Below are 15447 nucleotides of genomic sequence, written 5' to 3'. Positions count from 1 at the left end.
AAATGGTATTTAAACATGGTGTAGCTCCTCCTCTGAATGCAAATGCCCCTTCAGCAGGAAGACAAATTCTGGATTCCGACAAAATACAAACTCTGGCAAGACACCAGTAATTTTTTTTAATTGTCTTTAAAAGCAACTTTATGTCCTTTATGTTTTGAGCTGTTTAATAGAGCATAATGTTTAAAAAAACATTTCATTAAAGCAAATTAATTGTCCAGTCAAGGTCATTCAAATCTTGAAAATGATCTGTTTAGAGTACACTTATAAATAATGGAAAAATATATCTATCTGTGATTAATCATGATTGATCTTGAGTTAACTATGAACAAGCTGTGATTAATCGCAATTAAGCTTTTTAATTGTTTGACAGCCCTACACTTTTTACATACAAACCCTGTTTCCATATGAGTTGGGAAATTGTGTTAGATATAAATATAAACGGAATACAATGATTTGCAAATCATTTTCAACCCATATTCAGTTGAATATGCTACAAAGACAACATATTTGATGTTCAAACTGATAAACATGTTTTTTTGCAAATACTCATTAACTTTAGAATTTGATGCCAGCAACACGTGACAAAGAAGTTGGGAAAGGTGGCAATAAATACTGATAAAGTTGAGGAATGCTCATCAAACACTTATTTGGAACATCCCACAGGTGTGCAGGCTAATTGGGAACAAGTGGGTGCCATGACTGGGTATAAAAACAGCTTCCCAAAAAATGCTCAGTCTTTCACAAGAAAGGATAGGGCGAGGTACACCCCTTTGTCCACAACTGCGTGAGCAAATAGTCAAACAGTTTAAGAACAACTTTTCTCAAAGTGCAATTGCAAGAAATTTAGGGATTTCAACATCTACGGTCCATAATATCATCAAAAGGTTCAGAGAATCTGGATAAATCACTCCACGTAAGCGGCATGGCCGGAAACCAACATTGAATGACCGTGACCTTCGATCCCTCAGAGGGCACTGTATCAAAAACCGACATCAATCTCTAAAGGATATCACCACATGGGCTCAGGAACACTTCAGAAAACCACTGTCACTAAATACAGTTCGTCGCTACATCTGTAAGTGCAAGTTAAAGCTCTACTATGCAAAGCGAAAGCCATTTATCAACAACATCCAGAAACGCCGCCGGCTTCTCTGGGCCCGAGATCATCTAAGATGGACTGATGCAAAGTGGAAAAGTGTTCTGTGGTCTGACGAGTCCGCATTTCAAATTGTTTTTGGAAATATTTGACATTGTGTCATCCGGACCAAAGGGGAAGCAAACCATCCAGACTGTTATCGACGCAAAGTTCAAAAGCCAGCATCTGTGATGGTATGGGGGTGCATTAGTGCCCAAGGCATGGGTAACTTACACATCAGTGAAGGCACCATTAATGCTGAAAGGTACATACAGGTTTTGGAACAACATATGCTGCCATCTAAGCGCCGTCTTTTACATGGACGCCCCTGCTTATTTCAGCAAGACAATGCCAAGCCACATTCAGCACGTGTTACAACAGCGTGGCTTCGTAAAAAAAGAGTGCGGGTACTTTCCTGGCTCGCCTGCAGTCCAGACCTGTCTCCCATCGAAAATGTGTGGCGCATTATGAAGCGTAAAATACGACAGCGGAGACCCCGGACTGTTGAACGACTGAAGCTCTACATAAAACAAGAATGGGAAAGAATTCCACTTTCAGAGCTTCAACAATTAGTTTCCTCAGTTCCCAATCGTTTATTGAGTGTTGTTAAAAGTAAAGGCCATGTAACACAGCGGTGAACATGCCCTTTCCCAACTACTTTGGCACGTGTTGCAGCCATGAAATTCTAAGTTAATTATTATTTGCAAAAAAAAAATAAAGTTTATGAGTTTGAACATCAAATATCTTGTCTTTGTAGTGCATTCAATTGAATATGGGTTGAAAAAGATTTGCAAATCATTGTATTCTGTTTATATTTACATCAAACACAATTTCCCAACTCATATGGAAACAGAGTTTGTATATACTGTAACTTTGCGCTTGTCGCAATTAATGTCATATACAGCCAAGGCCAAGTGAGGCCCGATGGCGTCATCACAAGATCAATAAAGAATCTGGTGGCTGGGTTAAATTAATTTCAACAATCTGTTTGCTGCAAATTTGTCTGCATTTTGTGGCCATTGATAGAAAGTTAGGACAATGACCATGAATTCTACATGGTAGTGTGTACAGCACAGTATTTAGTTGTAGGACCCAATCCAAACAACTTGTCCTACTCATGGCGTAAAAACACTACAACCAGCACAAAAAGTCAACGCAACCGGTTCACTGAACTTTGTGGATCTTATAAAAAAAATGTCCAAGCGCACCATAAAAAATTCAAAATCACACCCATTTAAATTCACTAAAATGCATGATGGGGACAATGCAAAACACTCTCTCAATGACTATGTTTACACTGCTAGTCAAAGTGGCTCATATCAGATTTTTTTTAAATCAGATTTTTTCAGCAGACTGACAAAATGTGATTTTTATCAGACTCCAGTGTAAACGCGCACAATGTGGCCTCCACATCACTTGCATGCGCACTTTGATAAAGTATATAGTCAGAGACAGTCTGTCCAGCTGAAGCACAAGTTGCACCTAAAGGTCCTAGTCCTCCCCTGAGCTGCTATAGAACTAGAAGAGACCGGTGCATGCAAACAGATGCAGAACGACTGGGTGTCAAAGCCTCGCCGGCTCAGGTGAGTGATTGAGAGCACCAATTGAAAAGGGGGCCAGTAAGGTTGTTTGCAAAAATGGAGCCTGTCTAAAAGCCCTCGTAAGATTTTCTCCAGCAAATTACCTCGCCTACGCCCTCGCACATCAATCAAACCGCACGTTCTCATCAGCTGTAACCTCCACTTGTCAGCGTGGTTGGTCTATTCTACGCAGATTTGGTCGATATCACGCGTCCCCTGTGACTTTGAATCCTGTGCTATTTTCAACACAACCAACAAAATGAGCCCAACATACACTGCTTGCATTTTTCAAAACAACTGCTTCACATTTATTTAGGCAGATTATTACTAAATATCATGGTCACCTTACTACACCAGTCTCAATCACAACATTTCCATCCATTCATCCATCCATTTTCTACCGCTTAATCCCTTCGGGGTCGCGGGGGGCGCTGGAGCCTATCTCAGCTACAATCGGGCGGAAGGCGGGGTACACCCTGGACAAGTTGCCACCTCATCACAGGGCCAACACAGATAGACAGACAACATTCACACTCACATTCACACACTAGGGCCAATTTAGTGTTGCCAATCAACCTATCCCCAGGTGCATGTTTTTGGAAGTGGGAGGAAGCCGGAGTACCCGGAGAGAACCCAAGCAATCACGGGGAGAACATGCAAACTCCACACAGAAAGATCCCGAGCCCGGGATTGAACATGCACTAAATTATCTGATTTCTTAAATACTTTTGTATTTTCACACTTAGGTGTGAAGTCCAAGTGTCCATGTACAATCTTTAATGCAGGCCTGGGCAATTATTTTTTCTCTGAGAGCCAAATTTAGAGAAAAAAATGTGTCTGGGGGGCCGGTATATTTGATTTTTAGGAACACTATACAAAACCTCACAATAATGTCTGATTGAATGCTAAAAACGTTATGACAGACCGCCTTAAAAAACGGAATGGAATTCTACATTTTTCTACTGAATGAGACACCCAGAATGTACATGAAAATAAAGATTGTGAGTTTTACAATATTAACTATGACTGATAAAGCACTGAATATTGACAACATACCAATCACTCAATCAATCAATCAATCAATTCCTTTATTGTCATTGTCATAATAACACTTAAGTCATACATGTCAACGAGATTTTGTTTGAGCTTTGTCCAGCGGCATAGAAACTGCATTGAAGTGCAGGTTGACCATAGTATACAGTTTAGCATTGTCAGGAAGATGGCGAATAGAGAAGCGTGGGGGTGGGAACAGTCAGATGTCTGATGGGTGTTACGTTGATGTTGCAGCAATGCAATGTCCAGAGCACAATTATTGAGGTGGTGAAGAGTGAGGTAATAAGATGGCCCGGGGCAGCAAAGGGGCAGGCTGTTCATTTAGCAGTCTCACAGCCTGGGGATACAGACTGTGAGACATTCTGGTGGTCCTGGCGCGAATCGATCTATACCTCCTTCCAGAGGGTAGCAAGTTGAAGAGGCCATGTGCTGGGTGGTATCTGTCCTTCAGGATGTTGTGTACTCGCTTTAGGCAGCGAGTTGTGTACATGGCACTCATCTCTGGGAGTATCGTCCTTGTAATTTTCCCCGCCGCTTTAAACACTCGCTGGAGGGCCTGTTGGTTTGCTTTAGTGCAGCTAGCAAACCACACTAAAAAGCCGTAAGTGAGAACACTGCTGATGGCACAGTTGTAAAAGTTTACCATTGATTTCTGCGGAATGTTTGCGCATTTTAGTTTCCTCAAAAAAAAAAGACGTTGTTGGGCCTTTCCGACTGTAGAAGCAGTGTTAATGTCCCAGCATAGATTTTCTGTTATGTTCACCCCTAAGAATTTGAAGGGGGTGAACATAACATATGAACGTCACACCCCCTCTCGATAGACATATTTTACAATCAAGCGAAACACAACAAAAATGCAACAAACACAGCAAAATATCAATGCGAAAAAATTAAAAAAAACCACCTACAATCTGATATATCACTAAGCTTTAGAACTTTGTGGTAAAAAATCTCCTTCCGCATCTGTCCCTGACACCCGCATTTCAGGCTGGCCGCTCTGGAAGCACTCTGTGGAAACGCTCGCCACCCACACTGCTTGGTGTCTCGTCTGAGCTGCTGTGACTTAGATGACCATAATCACTAAATATATTAACATAGTAACTAATTAGATTACCATAGTAATCTAATTAGTATTAATTAGTATATCACACAAAAGCGCAGATTTCAACTATTGAAATACATTGCATAGTTCAAAACTTACGGTAATTTGAAATCATCACTGCACATCATAATGTCAGCTACAGTTTCGAATTTAAAGATCTAGAACAATTATTTGGGAATGTTGCCCAGGTATGCTCTAATGCGACGATTGGTCATACGCAATTTGCACTGTGGTGCGCTATTTCATTTATAACGTGGTTTAATGAGTTCCTTTTCCGGTTGACCGATTACATCAACCTAGTCATTTGCGGATCCTTACAACTTGTTTTCTGTGATGTCCGCTGTAATATTGGTACATAATACAAATATTACGTCCCTAATGGCTATGCTGATGTTAAATAGCAGACAGCATCAAGAAATTATGTTTTATTGTTCTACCAACATGACGCTACTACCAAGAATGTATCAGGTCGGCTGCAATGAAAGACTGGCGGAAGAGTTTTTTACGAAGGAATTTTCGGACGAAAATCATGGAAAAAATGTTTCTCTGCAAATTGATGGAAGGAGTTTTAAACCGGAAGGAAAAGACCTTTCTTGCCCCGACTGATATTGCTATTGTTCTGGACTATCTTGTACGTTTGTACGTTGTGCGGAAAGTGATTCAGTTCCATCCATCCATTTCCTACCGCTTGTCCCGTTTGGGGTCGCGGGGGGTCACTAGAGCCTATCTCAGCTACAATCGGGCGGAAGGCGGGGTACACCCTGGACAAGTCGTCACCTCATCGCAGGGCCAACACAGATAGACAGACAACATTCACACTCACATTCACACACTAGGGCCAATTTAGTGTTGCCAATCAACCTATCCCCAGGTGCATGTCTTTGGAGGTGGGAGGAAACCGGAGTACCCGAAGGGAACCCACGCAGTCACGGAGAGAACATGCAAACTCCACACAGAAAGCTCCCGAGCCCGGAATTGAACTCAGGACCTTCGTATTGTGAGGCAGACGCACTAACCCCTGTTCCACCGTGCAGCCCTTGGATAGAATTATATTAAACAAAACAACTTTTCTTTTAAGTAATTAAAAACTGATCAGAACTGTTTATCTATTTTATGGAGGAATGGAGTTAATCATAAAACTAGCACCCACTGTTATTAAAAGAAAAGTATAGAATTTGAATCGAAAATCATTTAAAATCGAGAACCAATTCTGAATCGAATCGTGTTGTGCCCAAAGATTCACTACCCAGAATCTGGTGCTACGCCCCTGGTAATGGTCGAGGCCATTGTCCACTCTCTGATGTTCTTTGCATTCAAACTTCGACGTCCGAAAGTAGCATAAAACACGCGCTAACACAAACATGTGCCCTGTGATGCCTGCACAAGTATCAAAGGTGATCTAATTCTCCTCCTTCGGGAACCAGGAGGTGGACTGCTAACATCTGGTCAGACGACTGAACACAAGTCATTTTTCACTGTCATTTTAGTTATGTCGTAAATATGGCAGAACTGTTTTGTTTGAGTCGACTTACAGAGAGCTCAGCGTGCTGTTCTAAGCGCATAAAAATGCCATCCATGAGCAGTTTCACCTTCCGTTTTTTGATAAATCATGCTGCACATTAGTAACGCATGTACTAAAGATGACTCAGTGAAGACAACTGCTTGGTCATGTCCTGGAAACTATCTTTGTTATGGCTTTTTACTGGAAAGACAGAGGGTCACAACGGCTATCAAAATAACTTAAAATAGTTACTGAGTGTGTTTAGAATGTCACAATAAGAAATATTATCCTGATGCGATGCTGTTGACTACACTGCATAAAGTGTCGGTGTTATAGCGACCTGCATTGCAAAGTGTATTATTAATGTGAAAACATGTGGTTAGTGTTAGCAGTCTGTTTGGGTTTAAGAGGTAATTATATGACAGCAGAGCTCAGCCCAAGCAGTTTGTAGCCTGGAGGCAGCACAATCACTGCTGACTGTGTCGGATGTTTTCCTGTCCAATTGTGCAGCGTGAACTTGAACGCGGCACGCAGTTCATATACCTAATAAGTCACCTTTTCTCCTTAAATACACGCGAAAAGCAAAGCTGCCGTCTCGACGTTTCTCTTTTTTCATCTCCGCGAGCTGCCAAGAAGCGTCCTAGCATCTGGAGAGAAAAGAGGGGCGAGCCGGAGAAAGTTTTTGAGGGAGGCGGAGAGGAAAGGAGAAAGGATCTCAAGTGGTGAAAAATGCACTGAAAATGCGCTGAAAAATCTTTTTTTTGGCCGATGCGTGGACAAACTCCCTGGGAGTTGATACGCGTGGAAGTGGGGGACGAGGAGGGGAAGGAGGTCCACTTTAAAGGGGCGACGAGTCCACCTGGATGGTCGGAGAATGAATTAGTCTAAGCTAGGACTCGACCCATCCACACGTAAGGTGAGTGTCGTTATATTGTGGTGCGTTCAAAGATCATCGAACTTGGACTCCTTCTCACTTTGCCTGCAAACTCGTGTCAAGTAAAATCATAACAACTTATTTTTAACTCGAGAAAATTAAGACCCGAAATGTCAAAAGTGTATCGAGTTTGGAATATTAAAAAAAGCGTGCGCGTGGCTGAAGTTGAGTTCGGGTTTTTTTTTTTTGGTGGGGGGGGGGTCATTTTAAACTTTATACCGTATACTTTTCACTGTGTTGGAAAACGTTGGAGTGTTTCTTTCGGTTGTTTTGGAAGCAGAAAAGTCACCGAAGCAGTACAGTAGGTCGGCGGGAGCGCGCAAACAGCTGTCCAGCTGAGGGGCAAGCGCGCGCCAAACACGCTGGAACGTGACTCAGCTCTAAAGTTCATTTTTTTCACATCGACCCAAACTATGTGTGCGTTCTCGTTCTCTTTTCGTCAAAATTGCGACTGTTATAAAACCCTAATTGGCTCGTTGAAAACATTTGATTTAAAAACAAAACCTTCTTCACTGCACCTTCTGATGGAGGTGTTCTGAGAAAATGCTACTGAGCATGCGCACGCATGCGCTTTAACGCGAGAGGTTTTCCTCGAACAAAATAACTACAGTTATCAAGGTAAAACACGATGCTATATTGTGGTTATTTTCAGCATTATTTAGCAGGAAACAAAAACCCTATAAACCAGAACTGGGCAAATATTTTGACGCGGGGGGCCACATTGAGAGAAAAAAATGTGTCTGGGGGGGCCAAAGTGTATGTGTGTATAAATGATATATCCACATATAGCTGTAAAAATTTGCTGTATAGTATGTGTGTTTGGGTTCCTTTTTTCAGGAACACTAATACCAAAAGTCACAATGTCCAATAGAATTCTAAAAAAGTTATGACAGACCACCTCAAAAAAACGGGATTTCATTTTAATTTTTTTTACTAAATGGGACACCCAAAATGTACATTAAAATAAAGAAAGTGGGATTTACAATATTAACTGTGAACAATAAAACACTGAATATTAACAAGATATGAACATCGCTCCTTGATTATCGTATTTTACAATCAAGCAAAACACAACAAAAATGTAACAAACAGCAAAATATGAATGCAAAGTGTAATAAACACCTACAATATGATATATTATCACTTTTATGCAGACATTTGTTGTAAAAATTTGCTTTCGCATCTGTTCCTGACACATCGGGTTGGCTGCTCTGAAAACAAAGCCCGTCCACTCTGCTTTGTTCCTGGTCTGAGCTGCTGTGACATAGATTACCGTAATAACTCATATAACGCTCAACAGCGAAGATTTCAACCATTGAAATACTTTCTATAGTTCAAGACTTACGGTCATTTAAAAACAGCACTGCACATCATAATGGCGGCTACAGTTTTGATGTTTAAGGTCTAAAAAAAATTTGTGTAGAATGTCCGGCGCGTCGGATTGAAAATCTTAATGGGCCGCATGTGACCCAAGGGCCGTATAAACCCTGATTAACCTAAAATGCATGGCTGGTTGTTTGTTTGTACCAGGGTTGTCCAAACTGTTGACTTGGGGGACGCAGTGGGCCAAAAAAAAGTTTGGCCGGCGGCCGAAAGACGACTGCATGTAAAGTAACAATTTATATATAGCTTATTTATATTTATGTGTACATATTATATTAACATAATGGTATATAATTAATATAATTGGATATTAAGAATATGTGAAAGTTCGACTCCTACCTTTTTTACTTCCATGATGACCTCCTCAAAGTTTTGTAATCAATCAGAAATATCAAGCAGCTAAAATGCACAAAACATGGATAAATGCGGAGAGAGTGTTTTGCATTTTCACATCATGCCTTGTAATGGATTTAAAAGGGTGTAATTTTGAATTATTTATGATGGTTGGGCGTTTTTTTATAATATCCACAAAGTTCAGTGAGCATATTGTTATGTGTGTTGACTTTTTGTGTTGGTTATGTTATTTATTATTATTTTTTTACGCCATGAGTAGGGAAGGTTGTTCGGGTTGTGTCATATAGGTAAATACTGTGCTGTATCCACTTCAACGCTCAATTCATAGTCATTGACTGTGTATACTCACGTTGTCCACATGAAGGAGGAAATTCTGCAGCAATCAGACTGTCAGACATTTAAAATTAATTTGAAAACACCACGCAGGCCAGATTCCTCATTATAGTCATGACGTCTCGCGGGCCGAACCAAATCAAACCGAATCAAATTTATCAAATAATCTCACTTTTCAGCATTTGGACATTCTTTTATAATATCCACAAAATTAAGTGAGCATGTCGTGTTATATGTGTTGACTTCTGTGCTGGTTACGTTTTTTGTTTTTTTTGCGCTATGAGTAGGGAAGGTTATTTGGATTGGGTCATAAATATAAATGTTGTGCTGTAGCCACTTCATAGCCCAAATCATAGTCAATGACCTCATATACTCACATTGTCCACATGAGGGAGGAAATTCTGCATCAATCAGATTGTCAGACAATTAAAATGAATTTAAAAATATCCCGCGGGCCAGATTCCTTATTATAGTCATGACGTTTCGCGGGCAGAACCAAATCAAACCGAATCAAACTCATCAAATAATCTCACTTTTCAGCATTTGGACGTTCTTTTAGAATATCCACAAAGTTCAGTGAGCATGTCGTGTTATATGTGTTGACTTTTTGTGCTGGTTACGCTTTTTTTTTTGTTTTGCGCCATGAGTGGGGAAGGTTGTTTGGTTTGGGTCGTACAGGTAAATGCTGTGCTGTTGCCCTACAAAGCTCAATTCATAGTCATTGACCTGATATACTCACGTTGTCCACATGAGGGAGGAAATTCTGCGGCAATCAGATTGTCAGACAATTAAAATTAATTTGGAAACAGCGAGCGGGCCAGATTCCTTATTATAGTCATGACGTCTCGCGGGCCGAACCGAAGACCTATGTGGGCCGTAGTTTGGACTCCCCTGGTCCACACTGTATGATGACAAAATTAAAGTGTTTTGACGAGCTCATATTTGAATAATATTGCAATAATATTATTAAAAACTATAAAAACACTTGTACTAGGACCTATTTCCAGGACGTTTTCTGAAAATTTTCATCAAAATCCATCCATTACTTAAATTGCTAACTAACAGATTACGCAACCGGTTGAATTTTTTTTTATGAAGCAGCACATTTTTTTTCAGAACAGCAGCACATGATTGAATAAAAACAGGAAACATTTTAGGTGTCATCTGTTTGCAATTTATCTTATTTTTACATAGTTTTTGAAATTATTTCCCAATGTATTGAATGAGAATGAAGACAAGCCCTTCCTGGACACTGGTCACTTCTGATTTATTTGTATTTTGACACTAATCCCCAGAAAGGAAATCGTGGCCACAAATGTAGTCTGTTCCAGCCTCAACTGTCACCACCATCATAACATTTTAATAACTACCCCGAGACTTAACCTTGATAAGACTGTATACGTGTAAAATAAGCTATTTACTGTTAATATTATTAACTAGTCAGTCGACGTAAAACAACAGAAGCAGTCTTAACAAATCCAACTCAACAAATAATCTCACATTTCAGCATTTTAAATGTCCTTTAAGTGTAAAAAGTAGTTAACAAGTGTTCAGTCACTCCAGGATTTCAAAGGCTTTAATTGTCTTCGCTTAAAATGCCAGAATTTTTGGCAGCCTTTTCAGAAAAAATGTAGCAAAAGTTGTGGCTTTGAGGCATATTTATTTTCAATACCTTTGAATCATCTTGGGATTTTTATGAATTTGTTATAAAAAATTTTAAGCGTTCCTTGTACAACTTAAAAAATAATTCAGATTAAAAGAAAAAAAAACGGAAAACAAATTCTGTAGTGATGTTTTACTGGTTTTATACCCCACATATTTAAACGTAGACACTACACGACCATAAAAAGCACATACCGTATTTTTCGGACTATAAGGCACACTTAAAATCCTTTCATTTTCTCAAAACTCGACAGTGCGCCTTGTAACCTGGTGCGCCTAATGTACGGAATAATTTTGTTTGTGCTTACCGACCTCGAAGCTATTTTATTATACAAACGTATAAGAGATACGTCTAGACTGCAATATGACTCAAGTAAACAACACCAACATTTTATATGTTCTATTGAAAATACAGAACATTACACACGGCGCTCAAAAATCAAAATGTTTTAGTACGACTTTGGTAAGCTATGAAGCCGCACCGCTTGATGGATTACAATCCTAAGTATTATTATGGTGTGTGAATAAGGTAAGACATATTATTTGGCATTTTTTTTCACAATATTATGCAAAAGCAACTTTTCTTACCTTCTGGTACCTGCTGATCTGTATTTGGGATCTGCTTAAATCCTAAAAATTTGCGCGGGTCCGCCTTTATATGTCCGTACCGACGCCGTAGTCAATAAGCTTCTTCTTTTTCTCTTTCTTCTTGTTATGGGACATTCATCCTCCACTGTTGCTATTTCGAATATAAAGTAGTGTAAAGTTCTTACTTATAATTGTCAGTAAACTCGCCATGAAAGCGCTAAAACATACCGGTGTAGTTAGTTTACATTATTCACCCAAGGAACCTTAGTTATTAGAGTTTTTCACGGGACACATTTCCGGCGCTGTTATTACACTAGTGAGCTACGGATGAGGAGATGCTGCTCAGTTATTGATTGAAGTAAAGTCTGAATGTCATTAAAACGGTTAGCTCCATCTTTTGACACTTCTTCCACCCCGTCCTTGCACGCTACACCGCTACAACAAAGATGACGCTGTCGAAGTTGAGGTACATAAATAAGAGCGCCCACAAAACGACGCATCCTGAAGCGCCTGTCAGAAAGCGGCTTGAAGATGATCTGTAAAACATCATCTATGCAACATTTTGACCAAAGAACCATCATTACATGTTATGTAGACCACAAGGAAGTGTTTTACATTTAGAAAAAAATCATAATATGACCCCTTTAATGCGCCTTACAATCCGGTGCGTCTTTTGTATGAAAATAGACCTGACTAGACCCGCTCATCTGCAGTGCGCCTTATAATCCGGTGCACCCTATGGTCTTGAAAATAAGACACTCAAAATAATAGTAATAGACGACGAGATATACTCATCATACTTTAACATCTCTGAAATGTAAATGCTGCCTTTTTGCTAGGTCAGCAATACAAATGAAAATCTCTTCTTAATTGCCTTTTTTTTTTACTTATTCAGATGAACAAAGATTAAATTAATATACAAATACTTGTAAACTCGGAAGTGTGTTGCTAAATGTTGATATTTACACGCAAATTGTTGGAGGGACTGTAAATTGGTGGAAGAATGTAAAATATATGAAACATGTTTTTGACGTTAGCATTCTCTTCTTATAGTCTTCCTGTCTTGAGTGCCACAAAAAGCCGAAGAAAAAGGCCACACATGAACAGTGAATTATTTGATGCTCAGTAAAAATGTCCGATGTGATTTACCGACACATGGTGACGTAATACATGATAGCGGCTTGAACTCATTAACATTTTCTGTGACTTCATTTATTTACCAAAAATTGTGTTTGAATGTTTTGGGATGGGGTTGTTGTCATGTGTTCAGTTTTTCTATTTTTAGAGTACAAAAGATATATTTGAAGTCATTTCCAGCTTTAAAGTGAAAACCGTATATTCTAACGTTTTTAGGAATAATCCTGCCTGATCCCACCTAGCACCACGCATTACCTAGGACAGGGGTCGGCAACCCAAAATGTTGAAAGAGCCATATTGGACCAAAAAAAAAAAAAAATCTACCTCAAAAAAACTATTAAAAGCCTTATATACGTGTTATAATGAAGGCAACACATGACGTGAATCTTTGAAGACAGAAATGTTGTATTTTAATTTTTATTCCACACATTTTTGCAACTTTGGAAATCATTAGTAAAATGAAGGCTTCTCAGAGGGTGAGATAACTTCTGGAAATTACTGGCTCAGAATGGCCAAAAGTATGGATGTGTGTGTGTCCAAGTTTAAGGAAACGGCAGGCTGTTTTATTCTAATGGATATATTACAGTCTTTGCAAGCTGGGTAACATTTGCTGTGATCTGGAACAACATGGTAACGTTTGCTGTGGTCTGGAACAACATGGCACACAAACAACTATGAGAAATGTAGCCAATATTACATACAGATAATGTGTCATCAGACATGCACATAAAAATGAAATACACAGAGGACATAAGTAAAGGAAATTAAAAATATACCTACACATGAGGCATAATGACGCAATATGTATATACAGCTAGCCTAAATAGCACGTTAGCATCGATTAGCTTGCAGTCATGCACTGACCAAATATGCCTGATAAGCACTCCAGCATATCAATAAAATCAACAAAGCTCACCTTTGTGCATTCACGCACAGCATAAAACTGTTGGTGGACAAAATTAAACAAAGAAGAAGTGGCAACATCGGAGCAAGTTGTATAGGTAAACAAACTATAATGAGTTCAAGGATCGCTGAAAATAGTAGGACAAAACGGTGCTTGCCAAATGCTCTCATCAGTGAAGCATGTGTGACATAAACATTGGGATTTCTAACAATTAGGAAGGTTTGTGTCATGTTTGTTCTCCTACAGAAAATATATTAAAACAAAAATTATTATTTTTTCTTAATTTTTTTCCATTTTCACACATCTCTGAAAGAGGTCCGGGGAGCCACTAGGGCAGCGCTAGAGCCGCAGGTCTCTGACCCCCGACCTAGGACAATAAAATCCTGTCGTTAGTACACACGTCACATTTATATGATCTGTAATAAATGTGTCTGTCTTTTCCCTCAGGCGAGCGCCTCGGCCTCTCCACCACCCCCGAAAAGAGCCAGGCCTATGTCCATGGATGAGGAGAGGAGTGTTCCTGACATCCTCCCAAAGCCACCTGATGATGGAGACCCCAGTCCAGCGGCCCCCCGACCCACTTTACACGTAAACGCTAGCATAGAGACGGAAAATAGCAGCCTGGTCCCAACAACAAGTCGAGGTAAGATAAAGGGATTCCATTTTTCTTGCTGTTCTGCATCCCGATGATTCTGTGGATGTCTTGTAAAAGCAGCAGGAGAAGGATTCACAACCTCTTTAATGAGTGTCACCAGCGAAGAAATACATTTTTAGTGGCAAGTGTTGCACATGTGAATGATGTGGGGCCAGGAATCGAACATACTGGTGTATAAATTACCGTATTTTTTGGACTATAAGGTGCACTTAAAATATATCATTTTCTCAAAAATGGACAGTGCGTCTTACAACCCGGTGCGCCTTATGTACGTATTAATTCTGGTTTTGCTTACCGTTCTCAAAGCAATTTTATTTGGTGCATGGTATAATGATAAGTGTGGCCAGTAGATGTCAGTCACACATAAGAGATATGCGTGGACTGCAGGTTGACGCCTGTCCAATGTATGACGGTAGCAAGTTCCCGTAAGCAAGCAACACCGAAACTTTGATGTTTCATTGAGAATATAAAACATTACACACAGCGCTAACAAATCCGTCAGAATGTTTTAGTACGACTTTGGTAAACTGCAAGGTAGGGCTGCAACTAACAACTAATTTGATAATCGATTAATCTGTCGATTATTACTTCGATTAATCGATTAATAATCGGATAAAGGAGACAAACTACATTTCTATCCTTTCCAGTATTTTATTGAAAGAAAAAAACCCCAGCATACTGGCACCATACTGGCACCATACTTATTTTGATTATTGTTTCTCAGCTGTTTGTAAATGTTGCAGTTTATAAATAAAGTTTAAAAAAAATAAAAATAAAAATAAAAAGTAGCCTCTGCGCATGCGCATAGCATAGATCCAATGAATCGATGACTAAATTAAAAATGGTAAATGGGTCGTAAAAATTAATTGCCAACTATTTTTATAATCGATTTTAATCGATTTAATCGATGAGTTGTTGCAGCCCTACTGCAAAGCTGCACCGCTTGATGGAACGCGGAGCATTACGGCGACCATAGTCAGACGTACTGTGCTTCAACATACGGTATTATTATGGTGTGTGTGTAAGGGCCGCAAAATGGCACCTATTAGGAGACATATTATCTGGCATTGCATGTTTCGCAATATTTTGCATAACCAACTTTTCTCACCTATTGGTACCTGCTGAA

At 39.6% G+C, this 15447-nt stretch overlaps 1 protein-coding gene across 1 annotated transcript in view; it reads left to right on the top strand.

Annotated features, from left to right (window-relative positions):
- The first annotated feature begins 7091 nt into the window (after positions 1–7091).
- The window catches only part of mdfi (MyoD family inhibitor), a 108245-nt gene continuing 99889 nt past the window's right edge, over positions 7092–15447 (top strand). Inside the window, exons 1-2 of the mRNA XM_061985416.1 lie at positions 7092–7287; positions 14114–14309. Coding sequence (XP_061841400.1) covers positions 14159–14309 — 151 coding nt within the window. The 5' untranslated portion in view covers positions 7092–7287; positions 14114–14158. The remainder of the gene's footprint in view (positions 7288–14113; positions 14310–15447) is intronic.

The sequence above is a fragment of the Nerophis lumbriciformis genome, linkage group LG23 (genome assembly GCF_033978685.3).
Source record: "Nerophis lumbriciformis linkage group LG23, RoL_Nlum_v2.1, whole genome shotgun sequence".
NCBI lineage: Eukaryota > Metazoa > Chordata > Actinopteri > Syngnathiformes > Syngnathidae > Nerophis > Nerophis lumbriciformis.
Note: the sequence above shows the minus strand (reverse complement) of the source record. Positions and strands in the feature narration are given on the sequence as shown.